Source organism: Hemitrygon akajei, chromosome 4 (genome assembly GCF_048418815.1).
Source record: "Hemitrygon akajei chromosome 4, sHemAka1.3, whole genome shotgun sequence".
Lineage (NCBI taxonomy): Eukaryota > Metazoa > Chordata > Chondrichthyes > Myliobatiformes > Dasyatidae > Hemitrygon > Hemitrygon akajei.
In genome coordinates, this window is record NC_133127.1 from 173135508 (window position 1) to 173161394 (window position 25887).

The following is a 25887-nucleotide window of genomic DNA, read 5'->3' on the forward strand; positions in this document are numbered from 1 at the left end:
CTTAATTTGTAGCCCTTTTCTCTCCCCTAATCCCTTACTTAAACTCTTTGCTAATATCTTCATATTTCAAAGTATTTGCATAATATTAATTTAAGGACAAGATAGGGTAGATGTGGAATTGATATTTCCTATTGTGGGGGAGTCTAAGACCAGAGAACATACATTTAGTAACAAGGTGAGGAATTTCTTTAGCCAGTGGGTGGTTAATCTATGGAATTCATTACCACAGGCGGCTGTGGAAGCCAGGTCATTAGGGTGGACGTTGTTAGGTTCTTGATTATTCAGGGCAAGAGAATGGGTTTAGGGGGGAAATGGATCAGCCATGATGAAATGGTGGAGCAGACTCGATGGGCTGAATGGCTTAATTCTGCTCCTCTGTCTTATGGTCTTTACATTTTAAAAATGAACAGTTTCAATAGGATCCCAATGATTTCTATAGACTGTATCTTAAAGAAGTTTCTTCTGAACAGTCAAACTCCTGAACACTTTCTATCCAGTTAAGTCTTTGTGCAACATTGTTAACTTTTGATACATTTACTTTATACTTGAATCCTTGCCTCCAGTCGTATTGATTCTGTGACAAATTGTCATTGGCTTGCTGATAGGAAACTAAGGGACTGATAAAACCAAAGGCTGCATTCCATTTCCCACATGTCTAAGACGTGATATGTTTCAAACATTGGTTTGCCCAAATAAATCACATGGAAGTACAATCAATCCTAAAAATACAAAATGTGATTAGAATGCACAGCACTTCAGCTGCATGTCCTTTACTTGCAATAGCACTAACCTTGTCTATTTACAGCAGTCCCAATATTATTCCCTGAAACATAGAAATCTACAGCACATTACAGGACCTTTGGCCCACAATGTTGTTCCAACCACACAAGATACTCTAGAAACTGTCTAGAATCTGCCTACCGCATAGCCCTCTATTTTTCTAAGCTCCATGTCTCTAGGAGTCTCTTGAAAAACCCCATTGTATCTGCCTCTACCACCTTCACTGGCAGTGCATTTCACACACCCACCACTCTATGTAGAAAAACTTAGTTCTGACATCCCCCTTGTGCCAACTTCCAAGCACCTTAAAACTATGCCCCCTCATGTTAGCCATTTCAGCTCCGGCGAAAAGCCTCTGGCTATCCACGTGATCAATGCCCCTCATCATCTTATACACCTCTATCAGGTCACCTCTCATCCTCTGTCGCTGCAAGGAGAAAAGGCCAAGTTCACTCAACCTATTCTCATAAGGCATGCTCTCCAATCCAGGCAACATCATAGTAAATCTCCTCTGCATTCTCTCTATAGTATCCACATCCTTCCTGTAATGAGATGACCAGAAATGAACACAGTACTCCAGGTGGGGTTGTACTAAGGTCTTATATAGCTGTAACATTACCCCATGGCTCTTGAATTCAATCCCACAGTTGATGAAGACCAACACCATATGCCGCCTTAACAACACTGTCAACTTGCGCAGTAGCTTTGAGTGTCCTATGGACACAGACCCCAGGATCTCACTGATCCTCCATACTGCCAAGTGTCACTGAAATCACTGAAACATTCCTGCCATATTCCTTGGTATCCTTTCTCTTACCATGCTGTCTTTTCCCAGCCTCTATCCCATCCTTTCTGTCCCTTTTGCTCCCAAGCAAGTGCTTTCTCACATGTTTCCTCATCGTTTTTTTCCATATTCCAATATGATTTCCTTGAGTTTTTTAATGCACTTTGATATGATGAACTAAAAAGCCTTGTAAGAGTTGGTTTCAAATCAGAATGAAGAAAACGAGGAGTCCTCTGAGATCTCTCCCCCTCCAGGTTTCACCTATTACCTGGTGGTTCTCTCTCCCCTCCCCTCCACTTTTTCAATCTACTCCTGAGCTTTTTTTTCTCCAGTCCTGCCAAAGGATTTTGGCCTGAAACATCAACTGTACTTTTTTCCCATCGATACTGCGTGGCTTGCAGAGTTCCTCCAGCATTTTGCATGTGTTGCTTGAAGTAAACAGTATACTAGTGGTCACCAACCCATCGATCGCGATCGACTGGTCGATCTTTGAGACTTTCCCAATAGATCCCAGAAAAAATGAAAAATAAATACACAAATACTGTTGAGAGATTGTTTCCGGGTTGCGGGGTTTTAGTTCCGTTCTTTCTGCCCAGTGCGCATGTGTGTAGCTCCCCCGCCACACACTACACAGTGTACTTCAGTGGACCCCAACCACCGGGCCGTGAGGAAATGATATGAGCAAACACGAGGAAATCTGCAGATGCTGGAAATTCAAACAACAACACACACAAAATGCTGGTGGAATACAGCAGGCCAGGCAGCATCTATAGGGAGAAGCGCTGTCGACCCGAAACGTCGACAGTGCTTCTCCCTACAGATCTTGCCTGGCCTGTTGTGTTCCACCAGCATTTTGTGTAGGAAATGATATGCTTTGGCGATATGAGTCCACTGCACCTTTTCTCATTCCCTGTCATGCCCACTGTTGAACTTGAACGCACATGAGGTCATCAGTTGCCTAAAGGCAGTGATACTCTAGAGAGATCACTGGTTGGCCTCAGGTAACCGGCCGCCTCGCACGGCCGGCGGGAAGTGCTGTTGCTACTGGCTTGGAGCGCAGACAGATGGGCACTGCCTCTAAACCTGTTTAGCACACCGAATGTTCGTGGGGGATCCGGTGCTGAAATATTCGCAGATGACCTAATTCAGGCTCAGGGTTTCGTAAGTAGCAGAGCAACTACCTCGCTGTGATCTACTGAAAGTCATCCCTCGAGCCAAACTTTTGTCGGCCAATAGATCCTACAAGGGGGGCAGGCACACGCCCTGTTGCACTCCTCACTCGGTCAGTCGCTTTCTCCAGTCTGCGACTGCCACGGCCCCGGTATGGGGACCTCTGGCCCTGAACTTGTCCTCTCAGCCCACCCACAACCAGCCACACCTGGCAAAGGCATCTGGGGCGGGTGGGCAGGAAGCTGGAGTTCAGGCCCGGAGTCTGTCTAATGAGGCAATGAAGCACTCAAAACTGCTTTAGCACCTTGAGTCCAAGCACCCTGCACTTAAAGATAAACGCATTTCAGTGGAAAAAATGTGAGCAAGCAGGACAGAAGCAAGTGCTGAGAGCCACGTAAACTAATTTGCAGAATAGACTGGACATAAGGAACCTGCTTTAAGTATCGCTGTATTCCGGTCCTGATTAACACCAACCTCTCCCCTCCGCCCCCCCCCCCCCACCCCCCACCATGTCGGCTGGTCTGCAAGAATATTGTCAATATTAAACCGGTCTGCGGTGCAAAATGGGGTGGTGACCCCTAGTGTACATACATTATTTCAACTTCCGGGTTGCGGGGTTTTACTTCTGGTCTTTTCTGGCTGGTGCACATGCGGGTGACTAAACGATTTAGTAGGTCGATCTTGCCTTTCACTAAGGCCGAGGTAGGGGATCTTGGGCTTAAAAAGGTTGGTGACCACTAAGGTATACCATATCAATCTGTTAACAAAGTTCTTATTTGTTAATGATATATTAAATGCAGGTAAATGCTATCTTATTGTACAGTCGGCCCTCCTTATCCGCAGGGGATTGGTTCTGGGACACACCCCCCTCCCCAGCGAATACCAAAAAACACGGATGCTCAAGTCCCTTATTTAGCTAACCAGTGAGGTGGTCTTTAGGACCCGGCGCAGCTCTGAATCCGCAGTTCACCAAAATAATCGCGATCACGATTGAAAATAAAGTGGAAGTAATAAAACGATCAGAAAGAGATGAAACGCCATCGGTCATCAGAAGAGAGTTAGGCTACAGTTGGTCAATGATCGGAGCAATTTTAGTGGAGCATGTGAAAGGCCCTGCCCTGATGAAAGCTACAATTGTTACTAAGCAACGCAGTGGTTTAATTCTTGAAATACATGTGTTTTTTAAGTGTTTTATATGCATAGAAAGGTAAAATGTATACTATATACAAAGACAAGCGTTTGACTAACTGACGCTAAATAATACCGGATGTACCAGTTCCGACTTCAAATTGGACTTAAAGACGGACTCAGGAACGGAACTTGTTCACAACCTGGGGACTGCCTGTACTTTTAAATCATCTCTAGATTACTTATAAGTACCTAATACAATGTAAATGCTATGTAAGTGCTATGTTATATTGTATTGTTTGGGAATAATGACAAGAAAAAATAGTTTGTACATGCTCAAATAACGAGTGCTGGAGAGAGAACTTCCGGGTTTTCCCGATTTGCGGTTGATTGAATTCGCGGATAAGGAGGGCTAACTGTATTCTGAAGTTTTTAGTTCCATTGAGATTTCTTGGTTTGATTAATAATTAATCAAGGCAGAATACCTACTGTGGCTTGTATTTTTTGTTAAAGGTTGATGTATTTGATTGAAAGAACAGCCATAGGGGAGATGGGTATAAATTAGCTAAGGATGTGTGGGGCAAACATTTTTTTTAATTTCCAATTCTGGTTCCTTTTTAGTCTTTACCCTTGTCTACCAGGACCTGGACAATGATCAACCATTGTTATGTGATGAGTAACATTCACACCACCCTGGTACTAGGTTGCAGTAATAAGAGTGAGCTCTGCTTATTGTCATGTCTTGATATTCAGAATCTTTACTAAGCCCCTTCCAATGACAGGAAACTTTACCAGACACATGCAAACTGGCTATAAGCAGGATAGAAGCAAGTATTTTGTGCCAAATGGGTTGCTTTCTCACACTAATATCTTTACAATATCTACAGGGCATGTACATCAAAAGCATAATTAAGAACTAATTGGTTATCATTTCATCTAGGAAATTACTTGAAAGCAGAGACATATTTAACACAAAGACACTTTTTAGGGAATTGTTTTGTGATTTCTACATAAACAGTTTAATTGCATTTTGCAATTTCTTGAAGGAGAATACTTATGGAATGTGGAGCAGTATTCTTGGAAGGATAAACGTTACAGAAACAGCTATATCATTCCAATCTACATAACCAAATTAGCTAATTTGGAAATGTTGGCTAAAGGAGACTAGAAGAGAGAATATCTGATATCTAATAAACATAATTTAGTTTTAAATGATTAAAATGATTTGTGATGAAATTACTGTATGTAATGCATAGAAAGCATCTGTTAATTTTAATCATGCCTTGTCACAAATAACTGTAGAAAATGTGGAACATTTCTGTACTTGAATATTTTCTATTTCACTTTTGTCAGTTAGCCAACTGTTGATATTCAAACTTGCATTAATTCAAATGCATGTTGGAAGCAATATCTTGGAAAAACTTTGGAAATATCACCTTCATGAGTGTATATACATTAATCAAACTAGTTTTCTGCTTCAGAGAGAAGGTGCGGTACTTACACTTGTATTTGCTGCATGAATAGAACTGGGAGCATAAATTGATGCAGCTAATCTGTGCTATGTTTATGGTCTGCAGAAGTTTCATTCCACCATCATGTTTAATTGATGTCACTCTATTCAATTTTCTTTGCTTATATAGATTCTTCTTGAATGTATTTCGTCTAATTGCATCAATACCCTTTATTTTTTCCCCCTTGGTTAAGTTCAAGTTTATTGTCATTCAACTGTACACATGTATACAGCTAAACATTGCATTGTTCCTCTGTGCCCAGGTGTAAAACACACTACATATCGTCACACACATCACATATAGTTATAATCCAGTCAATACAGTCACAAAATAATAGCACAAGTCTCTTTGAGTGGCATGGCTTGAAGATTGAAAATTGATAGTGCATGGTGCATGTTTATGTAAGACAATATAATATTACTAGCACTGTTATAATAAAAAACAGTAATATAAATATGTGAGACAGCATAAAAGATAAAAAGTGACCAGTGCAGGATGAGAGTGTGTCTGTTAGTTGAGGAGTGGGGGTGGGGCAGCAGAACATTCAGACAGGCTGTGTAGGTATGTGCTGGGTGGCAGCAGGGTATTGAGAAGTCTTAACAACCTTGGGGAAGAAACAGTTATACAGCTTGACAGCTCTGGTCCTTATGCTGTGTTATCTTTTGTCTGCGGACAGGAGGTCAAAGAGATTGTGGGAAGGCTGGGAGGGATCTTTGACAATGCTGGAGGCACTATGTATGTGGTGCTTCTAATATATGACCTGAATGGATATATATCAGAATTAGATTTACAAATCAAAACAGTGTAGGGAAAATAACTAAAAACTGTACCCATAGCAGTGTAATGTTTGGGGGGTTTATGCTGTGTTTAGGATTATAATCTTATCGTGAACATAACAGCTGAAAGCTTTCAATTGTAGCAATACGCACAAAATGCTGGAGGAACTCAGCAAGCCAGGCAGCATCTATGGAAAAGAATGAACAGTTGATGTTTTGGGCCAAGACCCTTGTGGACTGGAGGAAAAAAGGTGAGGTCAGAGTATGAAAGTGGGGATAGGTGATAGGTGAAACCAGAAGAGGGGGAGGAGTGAATTAAAGAGCTGGGAAGTCAATTAATGAAAGAGATACAGGGATGGAGAAGAGGGGAATCTGATAAAAGACAGAAGGCTGTGGAGGAAAGGGGAAGATCACCAGAGGGAGGTGATGAGCAGGTAAGGAGATAAGGTGAGAGGGGGAAATTGGAATGGGGAATGGTGAAGGGGGGGCAATTACTGGACGTTCGAGAAATTGATGTTCATGCCATCCGATTAAAGGCTACGCAGACAGAATATAAGGTTTTGGCCCTCCAACCTGAGTATGGCCTCATTACAGCGGTAGAGGAGGCCATGGACTGGCATATGGGAATGGGATTACTTCCAGATTACTTGCTAAACTTCATCCTAGAACTCTGTTGTACCCAATACTTTTAACCGCAACATTACTTGTGACTTGATAAATTAAGCTAATTTGAGATGAAAAGTTTAAAGTATGTTATTAATAGCATTCTGTTCATTCATGGAATAATTCAAGTGCCTGAAATCAGCCAAACAAATATGGAAGATTGAGAAAATGTAAATTATACATCTACATGAAGTACAGTCGTAGGAAAGCAGCATCTATCATCAAAGATCCTCACCATTCAGACCATGCTATTTTCTCGCTGCTGCCACCAAATAGAAGGTACAAGTGCCTCAGGACTCGCCCCATCAGGTTCAAGAACCATTACTACCCCTCAAACATCAGACTTTTGAACAAAAGAGGATAACTGCGTTCATCTATTGAGATAGTCCCAAAACAAATGATCTCACCTTAAGGACTCTTTATCTTGTTATTTCATGCTGTCATTGTTTGTTGCCCTTTATTTATAGATGTATTTTAACAATTGTCTTCTATGCTCTTTTTCATTTATCCTGTTTACAGTTACAATTCTATAGATTTGCTGAGTATGCCTACAGGAAAAAGAATATCAGGGTTGTATGTAGTGACATGTATGTATGCTGATAACAAATTTTACTTTGACCTTTGAACTTTAATTTACTGTAACCTGCAATTAGTTTAGAGTAAATTGTTTTTGAACCCAACCAAATTAAGAAGTAAGTCGTGTTTCTGCATTAGTGGCTGCTGTGACCATTTTGATTTAAGTTCTTTTAAGTTAATTTAAATCCTGATTGTTTGCTGGGACTGATGAACTAAACATGAGATGGTTGTTTCTTAATTTTAAAAAATCAATTTCAGCTACTTTACCTCTTTAAAAACATTGATCTGTTATATGCTATAATCAAAGTTCAAAGTAAATATATTATTGAAGTACATATATGTCACCATATGCAACCTTGAAATTCACTTTCTTGTGGGCAATCACAGTAAGTACAAAGAAAAAAAAACAAGTAAAGTAATAATAATAAATAAATAATATCAAGAACCTAAAATAATGAGACTTTAAAGTGTGTCCATAGAATGTGGGAACATTTCAGTGATGGGGAGAGTGAAGTTATCCCCTCTTGTTCAAGAGTGTGAGTTTAGTAATAACTATTCTTAAACTTGGTGGTGTGGGTCCTGAGGCTCTTGTACCTCCCTGATGGCCCCAGTGATAAGAGTGCAAGGCCTGGTGGGGGTCTCTGATCATGGATGTGACAGAGTTCCATGTAGATGTGTTCAATGGTGCGAAGGGCTTTACTTGTGATGGACTAGGCCATGTCCACTACTTTCTCTTGGCTTTTCCATTCAAAGGCATTGGTGTTTCCATACCAGGCTGTGATGCACCCAGTCAATATACTCTTCACCACACATCTCTAGAAGTTTGTCAAAGTTTTAGATGGAATGCTCAATCTTCGTAAACCTTTAAGAAAGTATAGGCATTGCCATGCTTTCTTTGTAACTCTGATAGATCATCTGAAAGGACAACACTGAGGAATTTAAAGTTGCTGACTTTCTCCACCTCTGATCATCTGATGACTGATTTCCTCTTCGTGAAGTCAATAATCAACTCCTTGGTCTTGCTGACATTAAGTAAGAGGTCGTTTTTGTGGCACTATGCACCCAGAGTTTCAATCTCCATCCTATATGCTGATTCGTTCCCACTTTTGATTCAGCCAATGACAGTGGTGTTGTCAGGAAACTTAAATATGGCATTAGAGCTGTGCTTAGTCATGCAATCATAAGTATAAAGTGAGTAGAGCAGGGGGCTAAGCTCTTAGCCTTGTGGTACATCAATTGTTATTATGGAGGTTGTTGTTCCCAACCCAAACTGACTGGGGTGTGCAAGTGAGGAAACTGAGATTCCAGTTGCACAAGGAGGTATTTAGACCTAGGTCTTAGAGCTTATAGATTAGTTTTGAGGGGATGATAGCATTGAATGCTGAGCTGTTGTCAGTAAAGAGCATCCAGATGTATGCATCTTCACTGTCTGGATATTCCAGGGTTGAGTGAAGAGCCAATGAAATAGCATCTGCTGTTGACTTGTTATGAGGGTAAGCAATCGGAATGGATCCAAGTCACTTCTCAGGAGTTGATACTTTTCATAACCTACCTCTCAAAGCACTTCATCACAATGGATGTAAGTGCTACTGGACAATAGTCAATGAGGCAGGTTACTGGTATAATTGTAGCCTGCTTGAAGCAGGTGGGTACCTCAGACTGCTGAAGTGAGAGATTAAAGATATCAGTGAGCACTTCAGCTAGGATGGATGCTTTCTATGGGTTCACCCTCCTGAAGAATGCTCTTGCATCTGGTTGGAGAAGCTGCTGAATGACTTTGTGGGATACGCTTGTCTATGACTGTTTTTGTAAAGTCTTTGCCAATAGGTGTATTCGTTCAGATCCTCTGAGTCCTTGAACATAGCACAGTTCACTGACTCAAAGCATTCCTGTAGCAGTTCCTCTGCCTTCCTTGACCACCTGTTTGTTGTCCTTCTCTCTGGAATCTTCCTCTTTAGCCTCTGCCTCTGTGCAGGTAGAAAGAGGACAGCCAGATGCTCAGATTTCCCAAAATATGACCAAGGATGGAACAGTAGGTGATCCTAATTATAGTGATTGTGTGTGTTTGGACTCCATTTGCTGCAGTTGATAGGACAAATGGGCAGAGATTTCTTTGAAAAAGCCTGATTGAAGTCCCTAACAATGATTAGAAAGATGCCACATAAGGCTGTTTCTTACGTTGTATATACAATAAAATTGTATTTTTACTGCTAAACCTGGAAGTAGTCATTCATGGAGAAAAATAGCTTTTATTTGCAAAAATAATTGAGTTACAGTATGAATTACATTTAAATTGAGAATACCAGTGTAACTTAAAGTGAAATTTCTTTCAAGGATAGTGATGGGAGGGGTGCTGCTAGGACGGTGAGTAAAATTTTCAATCTATAAAGCAAATTGAACACTTAGATCATAGGACATAGGAGCAGAATTTAGCCATTTGGTCCATCGAGTCTACTCCGCTATTCCATCATGGCTGATTTATTATCCCCCTCAGCCCCATTTCCCTGCCTTTTCCCCATGACTTTTGACACCTTGACTAATCAAGAACTCACCAACCTCCACTTTAAATATTCCCAATGACTTGGCCTCCACAACCTTTTGTAGCAATGAATTCTTCTGTTTCACTGCCTTCTGGCTAAAGAAATTTCTCCTCCACACTATTTTAAACAGATGTCACTCTATTCTGAGGCTGTGCCCTCTGGATCTAGACTTCCCCCACTATATAAAACATCCTTTCCACATCCACTTTACCTAGACCTTTTAATATTCAATAGGCTGCATTGAGATTCCCTCCTCATTCTCTAATCTCTACTTGGGTGAATTTTAAAATCTAGATGCTTTTGACTGGAACTAATACATAGGTTGAGCAGGAGGGTGAAAGGCGTTTGACGTGGATTTGTTGTGTCTTTGCATGAGTGGAAGGAGGAGTATATTTCTATAATGCTGCCAGGAGCTGTAATATCAGGGTCATTTCATAAAATCTTACCTCAGGGCTTTAAATTTTGTTAAACTATAGAATTTGGGGGTAATGTACTTGGTAAAAAAAAATGTGCAGCAAATATTAGAATTACTGCCATTAGACTTCTGCTGGCCAATTTCTTCCAACCATTTTTCACATGTGGTATGGTCCCTATGTTTTCCTGCAGCCTTATCTCCATGGCAGTCAGATTATCTTTATTTCTATTTCTGTTCTATTTTCTTTGCCTTGTGTAGTCATGGTCGTGCTTTTTTATTATTTTTGATCTTATCTACTGATTCACTCCTAAATTGGTAATTGGTTCTTTCCTGTCATAGTCTGAACCTTTTTCTGTTTTCATATGTTTCTTTCTAGCCTTGTCTGTACTTTGTTTATTGAATCTTTGTAAGTCTGATCCCAGGGAAGGAAGTTTCTGAAAAAATACTACTAGCACTTCAACCCAATAAAGCATCCATGTTATAGGCAAACTAAGTTTGAAAGCACAAGATAGATGGAAAAATATTGTAGTTTGAGTTAAAATATGAGCAGCAAACTTTCAAAAACTCAAGTCTAGATTTACTAACAGTGTGGCTGAAAGTTTTAATGTTAAGTAAAATGTGGTAGAATCAGAGGACATTTGGTAGGGAAAGTTAACAGTCTTGGTAGTAAGGAAGGTACTTCCATGGCTGAATTTATTTTCTGTGCCAACAAAATTTAACCCTACCCTGTAATACTTTAATTTTGTTGAAATTATTTTAAGACCTTTTCACTTGTATTACAGCACATAGTTTGCAGTTCTCTTTTAAAAAATGGTCATTTAGCTTTTTGTGTTTTGTTCCACTAAGCTGTATTTATATTCATATATTTGTCAGTAACATCTACAAGAGATAGGAAAACTGTAAGATTTATACAACTACATTGTCACTTATTATAAATTAAACTATTTTGTTTACTTGGTTATTTATCTCTTTAATGAAAATGACCTTAATAGTCACTGAACAGCATTGAACTGACTGGATAGCAAAGCATCCTCAACAAAGCTTCTCATTGGGTTTGTTTTTCCACATGACTGATGAACAATCAGCTCTTCCACATGGAGCCCTTCTCCTATTCCTGGGAAAATTGTGGGAAACACCATATTTGCATAATCGTCTTTAGTGCTATTGTGGGCGGGCTTTAGATGCCAGTGCAGTGTCACATTAAGCGTTGGAATGGCCACCTGTCCAGAACTAATGAACTTAGCCTTTGTGTAACATTATCTGTTTTCACAGCAGCTCTTGTGTACAATGAATAACTTTATTTAATATTAGAAAAACTATGATTCTGTTAATGTTTGTATAGTGTCTGAATACTTTCAGAATCAAATTTCCGTTTCTAGATGCCACACGGCAATATCTTTCTCTATTGCAATAAGTTTAAAAGTTGATCTTTGTGAACTCTTCCTGAATATTAAATAGGAGCAGGCAAAGGAGTAAAAGGCTGCAATTTATCATTTTCATAAAATTATGTCTCTTGGAGAGGTTTCCCTATATTGTTTTAGACTTGCACCACATTATACAATAAAATTAAAAACCAGCTTATTGAATAGTTTGCGTGGTACTGAAGTTTTAATGTAGATTGATTTCTCATCGAAGTTGCTGCCACTAAAGATCCAGAAAGTTTGCTAAATTTACCTGTCTAGGGCCAGGCATAGCACCTATTGAACACCAATATCTTGATTTTGGTTTTATTGAAATATAATTTCTACATTTATTAACTTTACACAACAGCTTTAATTAAAGAGCACATTTGATAACCTGGCTACTTCATTCAAATCTAGATATGTATTTAGTAAAAGGAATGATACAGAAAAAATTGTATAATTAGAAGTGTTTAAAAACTAGGTTGAGAAGTATTTTTTAAGTCTGGGAAGGAAACTAAAGCTGTATAGGAATTAAGTAACATGATCCCAGAAAAAGAGACTAAAATAGCTGAAAGGTTTGCTAGAAGGAGTGGGCTAAACTGGAAAAGAAACCAAGAACCGGAGCACCAGACCAAAAGGTACAGGAGAAACTGGAGGTAGGCCAGGGATGCATATGTGCTCCTTGTTTTGTTTTCTTTATTTCACCCTCTACTCTTTGACATCCAAGTTTCTTAGGACTTGTTATCCTTTTTTAAATCTTGTTAAGTACTCATTGGCCCTCAACTTCCACTGTTTCACTTTTGAATGACTGTCTCTTACCTGCAAGTATGTGCTCCCAATCTACATTTGTCAGTTCCTGTCTTGCGATGTTGAAATCAGTATGCCCCGAATTGCAGATCCATTCATATCCATTTCAATAACTATCTTGAAAGTTAGTTATCATCACTCTCTCAAAAATGCTCACCCACTGACACTGCAGCCAGTTGGCCAACTATATTTCCTAAGACTAAGCACTTTCTGTGGTAGGACCATCTTCATACAGGCACAATAATAGATCAATCACCAATTCCAGTAATGATCTGTTAAACTTCCTCTGAACTGCTTTCAATATGTGAACATCTAGCTTTTAATAAGGACCTCAATACTGTCCATTTGTGATGCCTTCCTCTTCTGTACATTTCTATTTGACTTTGACCAGTCATTTTTGTCTTTAAGTTGCAGAGAGGGTAAAGGAGGGATGGTGAGGCCAGAATTGCTTTTGTAGTGTTTACAAAGCCATGTGGTTGATCAATTATTGAAGGCAGTTGAAGGTAAAATAAACAGGAGAGCATCTAAAAGCTGTGAGCTGCAGAGAACTAAAATAGAGAGAACAGTTGGAAATGCTGAAGACCATATTCTTGCTGTGAAAACAGAAGAGCCGAGTTGATATAGCAGATGAATAATTCTACAGTAGAATTAACTTATTTCTGACAGACATGAAAAAATGTATCTGAAGTTCTTGAATTCAATATTGAGTCCCAAAGGCTACAACATTCCCAGATGGGAGGTGAGACATGATTCCTCAAGCTTGCATTGCATCTCATTGGAACAGTTACCAATAAAAGGGAGATATCAGATGTCTTGGTGGGCTTAAAGGTCAATAGATAGATGGTCAGGACATGAGCTGTATTGCAGGCAAAGGAGGAGAGTAGGTTCTGATGTTTTTAAGTCTTTGCTTGTCATATAGGTAAGGAGCAAGATGACTGGAGGGCAACAAACATACGTACACACACACCCCCACCAAGTCAGGTAGCATCTGTGGAAAGAGAAGCAATTCATAATTTCAGTATCTAGCCTTTATCTTCATGGAGGTTGTTGGACCTGATTGTTAACTTTGTTTCCACAGATTCTACCTTAATATTTCTGGCATTTTCATCTCTTGTGTTGGTGATATGGACATACTTGAAAAAGTTCCAAGAGATGGGATTTGTCTACAAATGGACAGGAAGAGATTATTCAAAGATGTTCACCATGACTTTTGAGGAGAGATCTAGAATAGTTTGATTTTTTTTTATTTGTAATGGTAAAAATGTGAATTAATGAGGATAGCATGAGTGATATTACCAGTAAAGCCTTTTGAGAAGATCTTTTTGGGATCTAGAGGAAGTTGGCAAATTGGATTCAAAATTGGCTTGGTAGTGAGAAGGAAAAGTTGGTGATCGGCAATTTGTGACCACTCATATACCACAGGAATTAGTGTTGGGATTCTTGCTGTATGTTATATGCATTATTAATATGGATGTGAATGTAATCTGTGTAGCTGATTGCAAAATTGATGGCATTATTGATAGTGAGCAGTATGTGTTTTTATATATAATTTTATAGTGCGTTGAAAAAGTATTCAACCCTTAATCATTTTCTAAATCTAAAATATATTGAAGTAGGATTTTTGAGCTAATCTACAAAACATTATGCATTATCTCAAATCAAAAGAAAAATTCCCAAAACCTGTCTAATTTACTAAGAATTAAAAACCACAATTGTGAGGCTGAAGAAGTATTCATCCCCTTTGTTAACTTTTCTCAAGTGCAAAATGTGTATCACCTCACCAACTCAGCCAATTTGATGTAGAAAATTGGAGGATCACCTGTTTTCAATGAATTCATAAAAATAAATACCCGCTCTGTCTGTAGGGCCCAATAGTATGGTAGATTTTCAACAGACTAAACCAAAATGGAGACAAAAGAGCATTCAAAAGATGTCAGGGAAATGATAATAGGGAAACATAAATCTGGGAAAGGGTACAGGACCATCCTAAGGGCACTGAACTTGCCTCAGAGCTCAGTGCGGTGCATTATGAAAAGGTGGAAAACATTATGAAACCACAGCTAGACCGCCTAGGTCAGGCTACCCCTCTAAACACTGTCACCAGAGAAGAATGGCATTTTTAAGAGAGGCAGTATGATACGAACAGTCACTCTGCATGAGCTGCAACTGGAGATGAAATTCATGTCTCCACAATCTCTAAGGCCTTGCACAAAAAAAAATGGACGAGAGGCAAGGAAGAAACGCTGGTTAAAAAAAAACATCCATGTCTGTAAAGACTTTGCAAAGCATCGCTTAGAAGATGCTGTAAAGATGTGGAAGAATGTCTTGTGGTCAGATGACCTCAAGTTAAGTGGTACGTGTGACATAAATCTAATACTGCGTATCAGTCAGGTAACACCATCCCTACTGTAAAGTATGGTGGAGGTAGTATCATACTATGGGGATGTTTTTCAGCAGTAGGGGCTATAAATCTGGTCAGGATTAATGGGAATATGAATGCTGTTAAATGCAGAGATTTTAGATAAAAACCTGCTAGCCTTTGCCAGAAAACTTAAACTGGGGAGGAAGTTCATCTTGCAGGACAATAATCCTAAACACACTGCCAAAGCAAACGTGGAGTGGCTTCAAATGAAGGAAATTGATGGCCTTGAGTGGTCCAGTCAGAGTCCTGACCTTAATCTATCAAACATTTCTGACAAGACCTCAAGATTATTGTCCACCACTGCTCCCCAACTAACTTGAACAACTTGAGCAATTTTGCAAGAAGGAATGTGCAAGTCTTGCTCCATCATGTTGTTCAAAGCTAACAGAGACTTAACCAAGAAGACTACTGGCTGTAATTGCTGCAAGAGGTGGTTCAACTAAGGACTGAGGAAAGAGAGAGGAATACTTTTGAACTGCTGACATTTCAGTTTTTGAAATTATAATTCTTCATGCTTTACAATTTTTCCTGGTTTGAGCTCTACTGTAAAAAAAAAAAGTCATGTGATTCACAAATAAAAATTCTCAGTTAAATTGATCAAAATCCCTAGTTGTAATACTCATTTATGTGACCAAAGGGTTGGGGGCTGAACACTTTTGCAAGCCACTGTATATATTTCTTGTTGTAAATTATAGTTTTTTTTATCTATTGCACAGTACTGCAGCCACAAAAAAAACTAATTTCATGACATATTGTATGTCAGTGATAGTAAACCTGATAATGATTTTGATTCTAAGTTACTGAGATGAACAGAACAATAACATGGAATTTAATCTTGATAAGTATGTGATGATGCATTTTGTGAGGACCCAGAAGGTTAGAACATAGTCAATGAATGGTGCACTGAGCAATTAGCGGGACCTTGGTGCACAAGTCTAAAGATCCCTGAAGGTACCAGCACAGGTGGATAAGATTGTGAAACAGGCATATAAGATGAGCTATTAGCTGGGCTTAGAATGTAAGAGCAAGGAAGTTGTGGTACACTTTTATAACATATTGTTTAGACCAGGGCTGGAATACTGCTTACTTATTGGCACACTATAGGAGTTACAGTTAAATAGACTATGGTCGTTGGAAGAAAGCAGAAATATAAAGTAGGTACTTAACAAGAGGCTGGATCAAATATTGATTCTATTATTGCATTAATGCTATTATTGCTTCTTGAGTGCCTGCATTAGCTTTAGTATGGCATATTACTTTGTGCACATTGAGTAAATTTCTATTTGGCTTTTTATATTCAAAATAATTTACTTAGCGCTGAATTTGCTGAAAAGTTCTGGGCCATTCCTGCTGCTTTGCTGGTTTGGCAAAATGCATTTATAATTTTGTAAATATTGTGGGGCATTTATATTCTATAATTTTTTCCATTATTGCTTGGTGCATTATTATATTTTGAAGTTGTAACATTGCCATTTTTAGCATTAATCTTTTAAAAACTATCTTTGACTTGGAGGTTTATATATTGTTTCAGAGTCTGCTACCTCATAGTAATTTCTTTTTATGTACATAGCAAGAAGGTGTTTTGCTGAGTATTAAGGTTTTTTGTGTGCACATTTTATATTAAATTTAGTAAAGGGCTCAATGAGTCAAATTCAAGCAAGATATCTGGCCACTATTAATTGGTCAGAGTCTGTATATGAAAACTGGCAAGTACAAATAGTTCAATTGAATCAATTATGCTGGAAAATCTGCCTGAATGTAATGTTTTATCATCCACTTGGTTTGCATTGTCCCCTCTTTTTTGCATTGTTTTCACAATCCATTTTATTCCCAGCCTTTTCATTCTGAAGATGTGATCTCTTATCAGAATCAGGTTTATTATCACAGACATGTGTTTTGTGACAGCAGTACGGTGTAAGACATAAAAATTACTGTTACAAAAATAAATATTACCTTTATTTGTTGTATGTACATCGAAACATACAGTGAAATGCACCCAACATTGAAATAGTGCAAAAGATGAATAGCAAAATAGTGTTGAAATGTTCAGAAATCTGAATATGGGGGAAGAAGCTGTTCCCTGAGCATTGAGTACGAGTCATTCCTCACCATCCTGTCTCTGCTCCCTGATGAGAGTAATGAGAAGAAAGCATGTCCTGGGTGGTGATAGATGCCACTACCTGAGCCCTTAGTAGTGCGGAGGGTTGTGCCTGTGATGGAACTGGCTAAATCTACAATCCTCTTACAGACTCTTGTGATCCTGTGCATTGGAACTTCCATGCTAGTCGATGGTGTAACCAGTCAGAATGCTCTCTTCTGTACATCTGTAGAAATTTGCAAGAGCCTTGGGTGACATACCAAATTTCCTCAAACTTCTTATGAAGTAGAGCTCCTGGTGTGCTGCCTTTGCAATTGCATCAATGTGTTGGGCTAGGATTGATCCTCTGAGATGTTGATATACAGGAACTAGAAGCTGTTCATTCTCAAACAAGAGAAAATCTGCAGATGCTGGAAATTCAAGCAACACACACAAAATGCTGAAGGAACTCAGCAGGCCAGGCAGCATCTATGGAAAAGAGTACAGCCAACCTTTCGGCCTGAGACCCTTCAGCAGGACTGGTGGAAAAAAAAGATGAAGGGTGGAGTTAAAAGATGGGTGGAGGGGAGGGAGAAACACAAGGTGATGGGTGAAACTGAGTGAGGGAGGGATGAAGTAAAGAGCTGGAAAGCTGATTGGTGAAAAAGGAGGAGTCTGATAGGCGAGGACAGAAGGTAATGGAAGAAAGAAAAGGGGGAGGAGCACCAGAGGGAAGCAATGGGTAGGCAATGAGATAAGGTGAGAGAGGAAAAAGGAGATGGGGAGTGGTGAAAGGTGGGGGGAGGGCATTACCGGAAGTTCAAGAAATCGATGTTAATGCTACCAGGTTGGAGGCTAGCCAGATGAAATATAAGGTGTTGTTTCTGAGTGTGGCCTTGTCATGCATGACTGTGTGGGAGGCCATGGATAGACATATTGGAATGGGAAATGGAATTAAAAGTGGGAGATCCTGCTTCTGGTGGACGGAGCTCTTCATTCTATCCACTGCCGACTCAATGAGGGCAGTGTGTTCTGCTAACTTCCCCTTCCTGAAGGCCACTATCAGTTTTATTGATGTTGAGTACAAGGTCATTATTGTGGCACCGCTCAACGAGCCGATCCAACTCACTTATTTATGCCACCTTCAACAACAGTGGTGTCATTTGCAAATTTATGGATGGCATTTGAGCTGTGCCTAGCCACAGTCATGAGTGTAGAGAGAGTGAGCAGTTTGCTAACTTATAGTGCACCTGTGTTGACTGTCAGCAAGGAAGAGATGTTATTATTGATCCACACTGACTGGTGTGGTTAGGAAGGCGAGGATTCAGTTGCAGAGAGAGGTACAAACACCCAGGTTTTGATTAGTAGTGAGGAGATTATGGTGTTGCATGCTGAACTTTAATTGATGAACAGCAGTCTATTATATATCTTGTCTACGTGCTGCAAACTGAGTGGGATGACATCCGCTGTAGACCTGCTCTGGTGATAGATGAATTGCAGTGGGTCCAGTCCTTCCTTAAGCACAAATTAATTCTGGCCATGACCAACCTCTCAAAGCACTTCATTGCAATAGATGTGAACGCTACTTGGTGATAGTCTTTGAGGCAGCTCACCCTGCTTTTTTTTAAGACAGCAGTATAAATGCTGCCCTTTTGAAGCATACATACTGTACATTTTACATTTTCTTCTGTTAAAGTTTGTAGTTTTGAACTATTTTCTGTTTAATCACACTAGTATAAACCTTAAAAGTTAAGTATATGGATATTGTGTTGCATGTTTAATTTCATTTCATTTTAGTTCATAAAAATGCACAAATACCGTAGATTCCGGACTACAGAGCGCACCTGATTAAAAGCCGCAGGCTCTAATTTTAGAAATAAAATCAATTTTTTAATTGTAAAGGCCGCACCGGATTTTAGGCCGCACCGCTACTTTTAAATATACATACGTATCGGTAACACAAATTACGTTGCATATACTTTTTTACTGAACAGCACGAACAACATTCCAATATCTCCTAGCGACTGGTAAAAATATATATACTGCAGCCTACCAGGAAAAGTTATTGATCGACTTTAACTTAAAAGCAGCGTTTTCGCTCGGGTCTAATCGGGTCTGACGCGCTTGCGCAATGCGATCGGGTCTAATCGGGTCTGACGCGCTTGCGCATTGCGATCGGGTCTAATCGGGTCTGACGCGCTTGCGCAATGCGATCGGGTCTAATCGGGTCTGACGCGCTTGCGCATTGCGATCGGGTCTAATCGGGTCTGACGCGCTTGCGCAATGCGATCGGGTCTAATCGGGTCTGACGCGCTTGCGCATTGCGATCGGGTCTAATCGGGTCTGACGCGCTTGCGCAATGCGATCGGGTCTAATCGGGTCTGACGCGCTTGCGCATTGCGATCGGGTCTAATCGGGTCTGACGCGCTTGCGCAATGCGATCGGGTCTAATCGGGTCTGACGCGCTCGGGTCTTGCTTTTCTTCGAGTATTTTCCATGTTGATGAGGGTGAGTACAAATGACTGATTTACAATAATTTAATTGTGAAAGTGCGCTTGATTTATCGTACAATTTCATTGGACCTCTGTGAACTACTCATCAATTTTATTGGTCTACTGTTACAAGGCAAAATGTTTACGAGGCGGCATGAAAAAAAAAAAATAAGCCGCTCTGGATTATAGGCCGCAGAGTTCAAAGCTGTTCAAAATGTGGGAAAAAAGTAGCGGCTTATAATCCGGAATCTACGGTACATGTTGATTCTGCAAATTATTTCATTTGAAGTGCAATGAAGTGAGGACAGGAAGACATAGAATGTGACTGAATGTAATACATACAGGTTAGTAGTACTCTGCTGTAGAGTTAAAATGTTAACTAGCTTAAATGTGCTTTAAGCATTTCATTTAATGTTAGGTACTGTGGTTTTTGATAAACTATGCTGTATATAAGAGCAATATTTTTACAGTCTATAAACATAGTTCAAACACAAATTATTTTTATGATTTTTAGGCTCTGCAGAAACTGACCACCCAGTACCTCAAGAAGGATTGGATTGGATTAAAGATTGATGAAAGAAGTGAACAGAACAGGTAAAAGTTATTAAAATGGTCATTTAGTCCAAGTGGCATATATGTTTTTAACTCTACTCCTCATCCAGTCCTGCTGAAAGGTCTCGACCTGAAACATCGACTGTTTACTCTTTTCCATAGATGCTGCCTTCAGCATTTTGTGTGTATGGCTTGGACTTCCAGCATCTGCAAATTTTCTCTTGTTTTTGTTTGGCATATATTACATGGCTTTTTATGGGTATGTGCATTCTTTAACTGAAAAAAATCTGAAATGTAGAAATAATTCTCTGCATCTTAATTCTCTGATCATTTTAACTGAAGTTTATTACTGGAGAGTTTGCATTTCTATTTAGCACACGTACTCTTCATACACTTGATTTAAATGAAATTCAGTGTTTGTACTATGCAATAGTGGTTAAATTTAATTTGATTTGCTATGATACAAGGAAAAGTTACAAAGTGGAGAAGCAGGTAGTGTTGAAGACTTGGACACGTTAGGAGAATGGGCAAAGAAGTGGCAAATGGAATATTGTGCATCAAAGTGTATGCTCATGCTTTTGTAGAAGAAATAAAGACACAGTATTTTCTAAACCTGGATAAAAATTAAAAGTCAGATGTGCAAAGGGACTTGGGAGTTCTTGTGCAATTGCAGTTTGAGTTGGTGGTAAGGAAGACAAATGCAATGTTAACATTCATTTCGAGAAGACTAGAATTGAGGGGACATCACGTGACGACGTAGGATCGAGACGCAGGGACCCAGCTCTCCCGTAAAAAGTTAATAAATTAATGTTTAAATGAAGAAAAGTTAGTCAATACTTTCTAAAAGTTACTTATAAACGACTCCAGACTGTGTCAAGCTATGCCTCAAGGAAGGAAGATGAAGAAAACTAATACCGGGAAGGCTACGCAAGTTGGAACAAGAACAAGGCCCACGTCTACCGAGGAACCGCGGTCTCAGGTACATTATATCACCGGCGATACGGAACAGGAGACTGTGGCAACATTGGCCACTTCCAAAGGAAAAGACCATCGTGAACTGCGCAAACGCGAAGGATGGAGCATGCGCAAACGGGAGCAACAAGAACTACAAAGCCCAGCTACCACTGCAACTGAAAGTGATAGCGAATCGGAGGGAGAGTCAAATCTCTCGGAAGGATCAGATGAAGAAGGAGTTAAAAGTCCTTCTAGAAATATAGAAAAGACTTTGAGGCAAATAATACGTAAATTAGACACATTAAAAGTAATTAAAAATAATCAAAAAATACTCGGAAAAAAAAATGACCAATATGGAGATTATGCTTGATAAAATGACAAAGAGACAGGAAAAAATGGAAAAAAGAATTACGGACTTGGAAACTACAACGGAGGACATGGTTGAAAGAATGGACAAAATGGAAAAGGAAAATACTGCTTGGACATCAGAAAGAAAACAATTTATGGAAAAAATTGATAAGCTTGAAAATCTCAGTAGACGAAATAATATTAAAATTGTTGGACTTAAAGAAGATATAGAAGGAGAAGATCCAATAAATTTTTTTCAAAAATGGATCCCTGAAAAATTGGAAATGGAAAGAAAAACTCCAATTGAGATTGAAAGGGTGCATAGATCTTTAAGGTCAAGACCTCGAGCTGATCAAAATCCACGATCAATTTTGATAAAATGCTTACGATACCAAGACAAAGAAAAGATCCTGAAGGCCGCTGCCCAAAGTGCCAAAAATAGAAACGGGCCACTGATGATAGCAGGGAAACCAGTTCTTTTTTATCCTGATATAAGTTACAACCTTTTGAAGAGAAAGAAGGAATTTAACCCAGCGAAAAAAGCCTTATGGGAAAAGGGTTATAAATTTACAATGCGTCATCCAGCAACACTGATAATTTTCTTGGAGGAGGGAAAATTTTTTTTTTCCGATTATCGAAAAGCGGAGGAGTTTGTGCAAGAACTTCCATCTATTCGCTAATTACACATAGAGGCTTCCAAACGTAATGGATTAAAGATGAAGATAGACCCAAGGAACAGAAGTGACGGACATTTATGGATATTACAGAAGAGAAAAGCAAAATTTTAGAAATGCTAAATGAGAATAGTATTTTTTTTTCCTCTTCTTATACATATACTTTTTTATGTTGCGGGGGGGCTGGGAGGCTGTGGATCGGTTACTGCGGGATTCACGTGTGTAATCATGGCGGTTGCCATGACCCGTACAGCAGAGGGGGGTAATGTTGTGTTTTTTTCCACAACATTAGTAGGGGGGTATTTTGTTTTTTTTTTCTTATATTTTAATTTATTTCTATCTTTTTGCCTGGATGATTGGTGGGGACACACATAGCAACATGGAGATTTTTATAAAGATTTCCCAGGATACCACGAAAGTGGAAAGATTAGGTATTATTATAGATTGGAGTAATATAATAAAAAAAATAATGATTAATCTACTAAATTTTTTAAGTTTTAATGTTAATGGGCTTAATGGGCCAGTAAAAAGAAAAAGAATTTTAACATATATTTAAAAAAAAATGAGAACTCCGTGGAGCATGTGGGGATCTTCCAACATCCAGGCATTTCCCGTTTTTTTTTCTTTCTTATTTTTTTAATAGGGATGTTAGGGGGGAGGGGTTAAGGGGAGGGGGGCTGGGTAACGCTTTTTCATACACATTTATTCTGTAACTATTTGAAAACAATAAAAAAAGTTTAAAAAAAAAAGAGAAGACTAGAATTAAGAGCAAGGCTGTAATGCTGAGGCTTTATAATGTATTTGTCGGGCCGCACATGGACTATTGTGAGCAGTTGTCAGACCCTAATCTAAGAAAAGATTTGTTGACATTAGGGAGGATCCAGAGGAGGTTCATGAGAATGATTCCAGGAATGAAAGGGTTAAAACATGACGACTGTTTGATGGCTCTGGCCTGTACTTGCTGGAGATTAGAGGAATGTGGGGAGATCTCATTAAAACCTATTGGATATTGAAAGGCCTAGATCAAGTGGATATGGAAAGTATGTTACCTATAGTGGATGAGTCTAGGACCAGAGGGCACAGCCTCAGAATAGAGGAACATCCATTTAAAACAGATGAGAAGGAACTTATTTAGCTAGAGAGTGGTGAAGCTGTGGAATTCATTGCCACAGATGGCTGTGAAGGCCAAGACATTAAGTATATTTAAAGTGAAGGTTGATAGATTCTTGGTTAGACATGACTTAAAAGTTACTGGGAGAAGGCAGGAGAATAGAGTTGAGAGGGATAATATATCAGCTGTGATGAAATGGCTGAGCAGACTAAGTGAGCTGAGAGGCCTAATTCTGCTCCTATGTCTTATAGTCTTTATAGTCATTTTCCTTGACAGGTTGCATAATCCAAATGAGTGTAGAGTTATTCATTTATCATGTTTGGTTATTTCTGGCATGATGTCCTATCCCACCTATGACTGTATGACTATCATGAATGCTGTTAAGGTACAGTGGATTATGGTTAATAGAGATACACCGGCACCAGTACATTTTGACCATATTGAACAGCTGCCCCTATTAGCTGGTTTCATGGAAATAATTTAAAAAGTTCAATGTAAGTTTATTATCAAACTACATTTATGTCACCATGTACAACCTGAGATTCCTTTTCTTGTGGGCAATCACAGTAAGTACAAGAAACACAATAGAATCAATGAAAAACTACACCCAACAGGGCGAACAACCACCAATGGTGCCACCAACTCTCTTTCCCCCTCTGATCCGAGCTCTAATTCTTGCCGTGTTTTCATCCTTCCTTTGACCTTCCCCACTCTAAGGCAGATCATTCTGTCCTCAGCAAGGGCCTTACCGTTATCCCCTTTCGCCCCTATTCGCCTGTACCTCAGTGAGCTCTGCTCTCGCCATGATGTTGAACTCTTCCATTGAATTCATCTTGAGCCCACTTCTCTGGCCAGCATTCCACACGCTTCAGTAATGACCCCTTTTCCTGTCTCCAACCCTCCTCCACATCTTGCACACCCCACTCTGGATCTTCTCATGTCGAATTACCAATGAGACATTAACCAATTCAACTTCAGCAATCCTCTCTCCTCTTTGAAGCTTACCCCCTCTGAATGCCACTGCCCTCCATTCTACATCAATCCCAACCTTACGATCAAACCTTTGACAAAGGCGGTGCTGTTGTAGTATGGCAGACTGACCTCTAACTTTCAACTCTGACACCATCTCATAACTACCCCTTGAAGCGGACCCTGCTGTGGACCATCAGAAAACTCTCTCCGACACCATCCCTGATCTCATCAACTCCTGGAAAACTCTCTCCCATTGCTACCAATCTCGTAGTTCTTTTACCCCACACTGCTCACTTCTACCTCCTACCCAAGATCTCTTTGCTAACTTTCCATTCCCTGCCCATGACGCCATATTTTCACCCTGGATGTCCAGTCCCTCTATACTTCTATCTCCTGTCAAGAAGGCCTTAAAACTCTCCACTTCTTTCTCCATAAAAGAACTAACCTGTTCTCCTCTACCACCACCCTCCTCTGTCTGGTAGAACTGACCCTCCCCCTCAACAATACCTCCTTTGGCTCCTCCCACTAGTCTAGACTTGGGGGTAGCCATGGGCATCTGCATTGGCCCCAGCTAAGTCTGCCTTTCTATTGGGTATGCAGAAAAGTCCATGTTCCAAACCTTACCCAGTAATGCTTGCCAGCTCTTTCTCAATTATATAAATGCCTTATTGGTGTTGCTTCATGCACCACTGCTGAGCTTGTCAATTTCATCAACTTTGCCTTCAGCTTCCACCCTGTCTTTAAATTCACTTGGTCCATTTCTCAGATTTCTCTACATTCTTGATCTTTTGGTCTCCATCTCTGGAGACAAACTGTCGACTGACACCTTTTACAAATCTACCAATTCCTGTGGTTATCTTGACTATACCTCTTCTTACCCAGTCTCCTGTACAAGTGCAGTTCCGTTTTCTCAGTTCCTTTGTTTCTGCAGCCTCTTGTTCCCAGGATGCAGCTTTCCCTTCCTCTCCATCAGAGATGTCCTCCTTCATAGAATGGTCCTTCTTCCATTGCCCAGTATTGATGCTGTCCTCACCCAGATCTCCTCCATTTCTCGAACATCTGTCCTCACCCTATCTTCATACCGCCTTAACAGTGATAGAGTTCCACTTATCCTTACTTATCACACGAGCCTCCGCATCCAACACATTCTCCTCAACTTTCACCATCTCCAAAGGGATCCTACTACCAAGCACGTCTTTACCCCCCCCCAGTCCTTCCACTTTTACAGGGATAGCTCCCTCCATGAATCCCTTGTCCATTTCTCCTTCCCCTCTAATCTCCCTCCGGACACTTATCCCTGCAAACAGCCAAAGTGCTGTACCTGACCGTTCACCTCCTCCCTCACCTCTAACAGTCCTTCCAGGTGAGGCAACATTTCCCCTGCAAATTTACTGGGGTTGTCTGTTGCGTCCACTGCTCCCAATGGGGCCTCCTCTGCATTGGTGAGACCCATCATAAATTGGGAGACTGCTTCATCAAGCATCACCACTCCATCTGCCAAAAGCTGAACTTCCCAGTGACTAAATGTTTTAATTCCAATTTCCTTTCTTTTTCAATCTTTTTATTATTATTATTAATATCAACAAAATAAAATTGATACATAGATAATGGGATTACAAACATACACATTTCAACTGAACATGAAAGAATACATAAGCAATGATTACAGTATAAATGAGTATTCCCAAATCATGGACGATACAATATACAAATAAACAAGGCAAACCTAGGT

At 39.7% G+C, this 25887-nt stretch overlaps 1 protein-coding gene across 2 annotated transcripts in view; it reads left to right on the forward strand.

Annotated features, from left to right (window-relative positions):
* The window catches only part of LOC140726956 (F-BAR and double SH3 domains protein 2-like), a 226579-nt gene that overhangs the window by 58705 nt on the left and 141987 nt on the right, over positions 1-25887 (forward strand). For both annotated transcript variants that reach the window (XM_073044002.1, XM_073044003.1), the window contains exon 4: positions 20059-20138. In XM_073044002.1, the coding sequence (XP_072900103.1) occupies positions 20059-20138 (80 nt within the window). The remainder of the gene's footprint in view (positions 1-20058; positions 20139-25887) is intronic.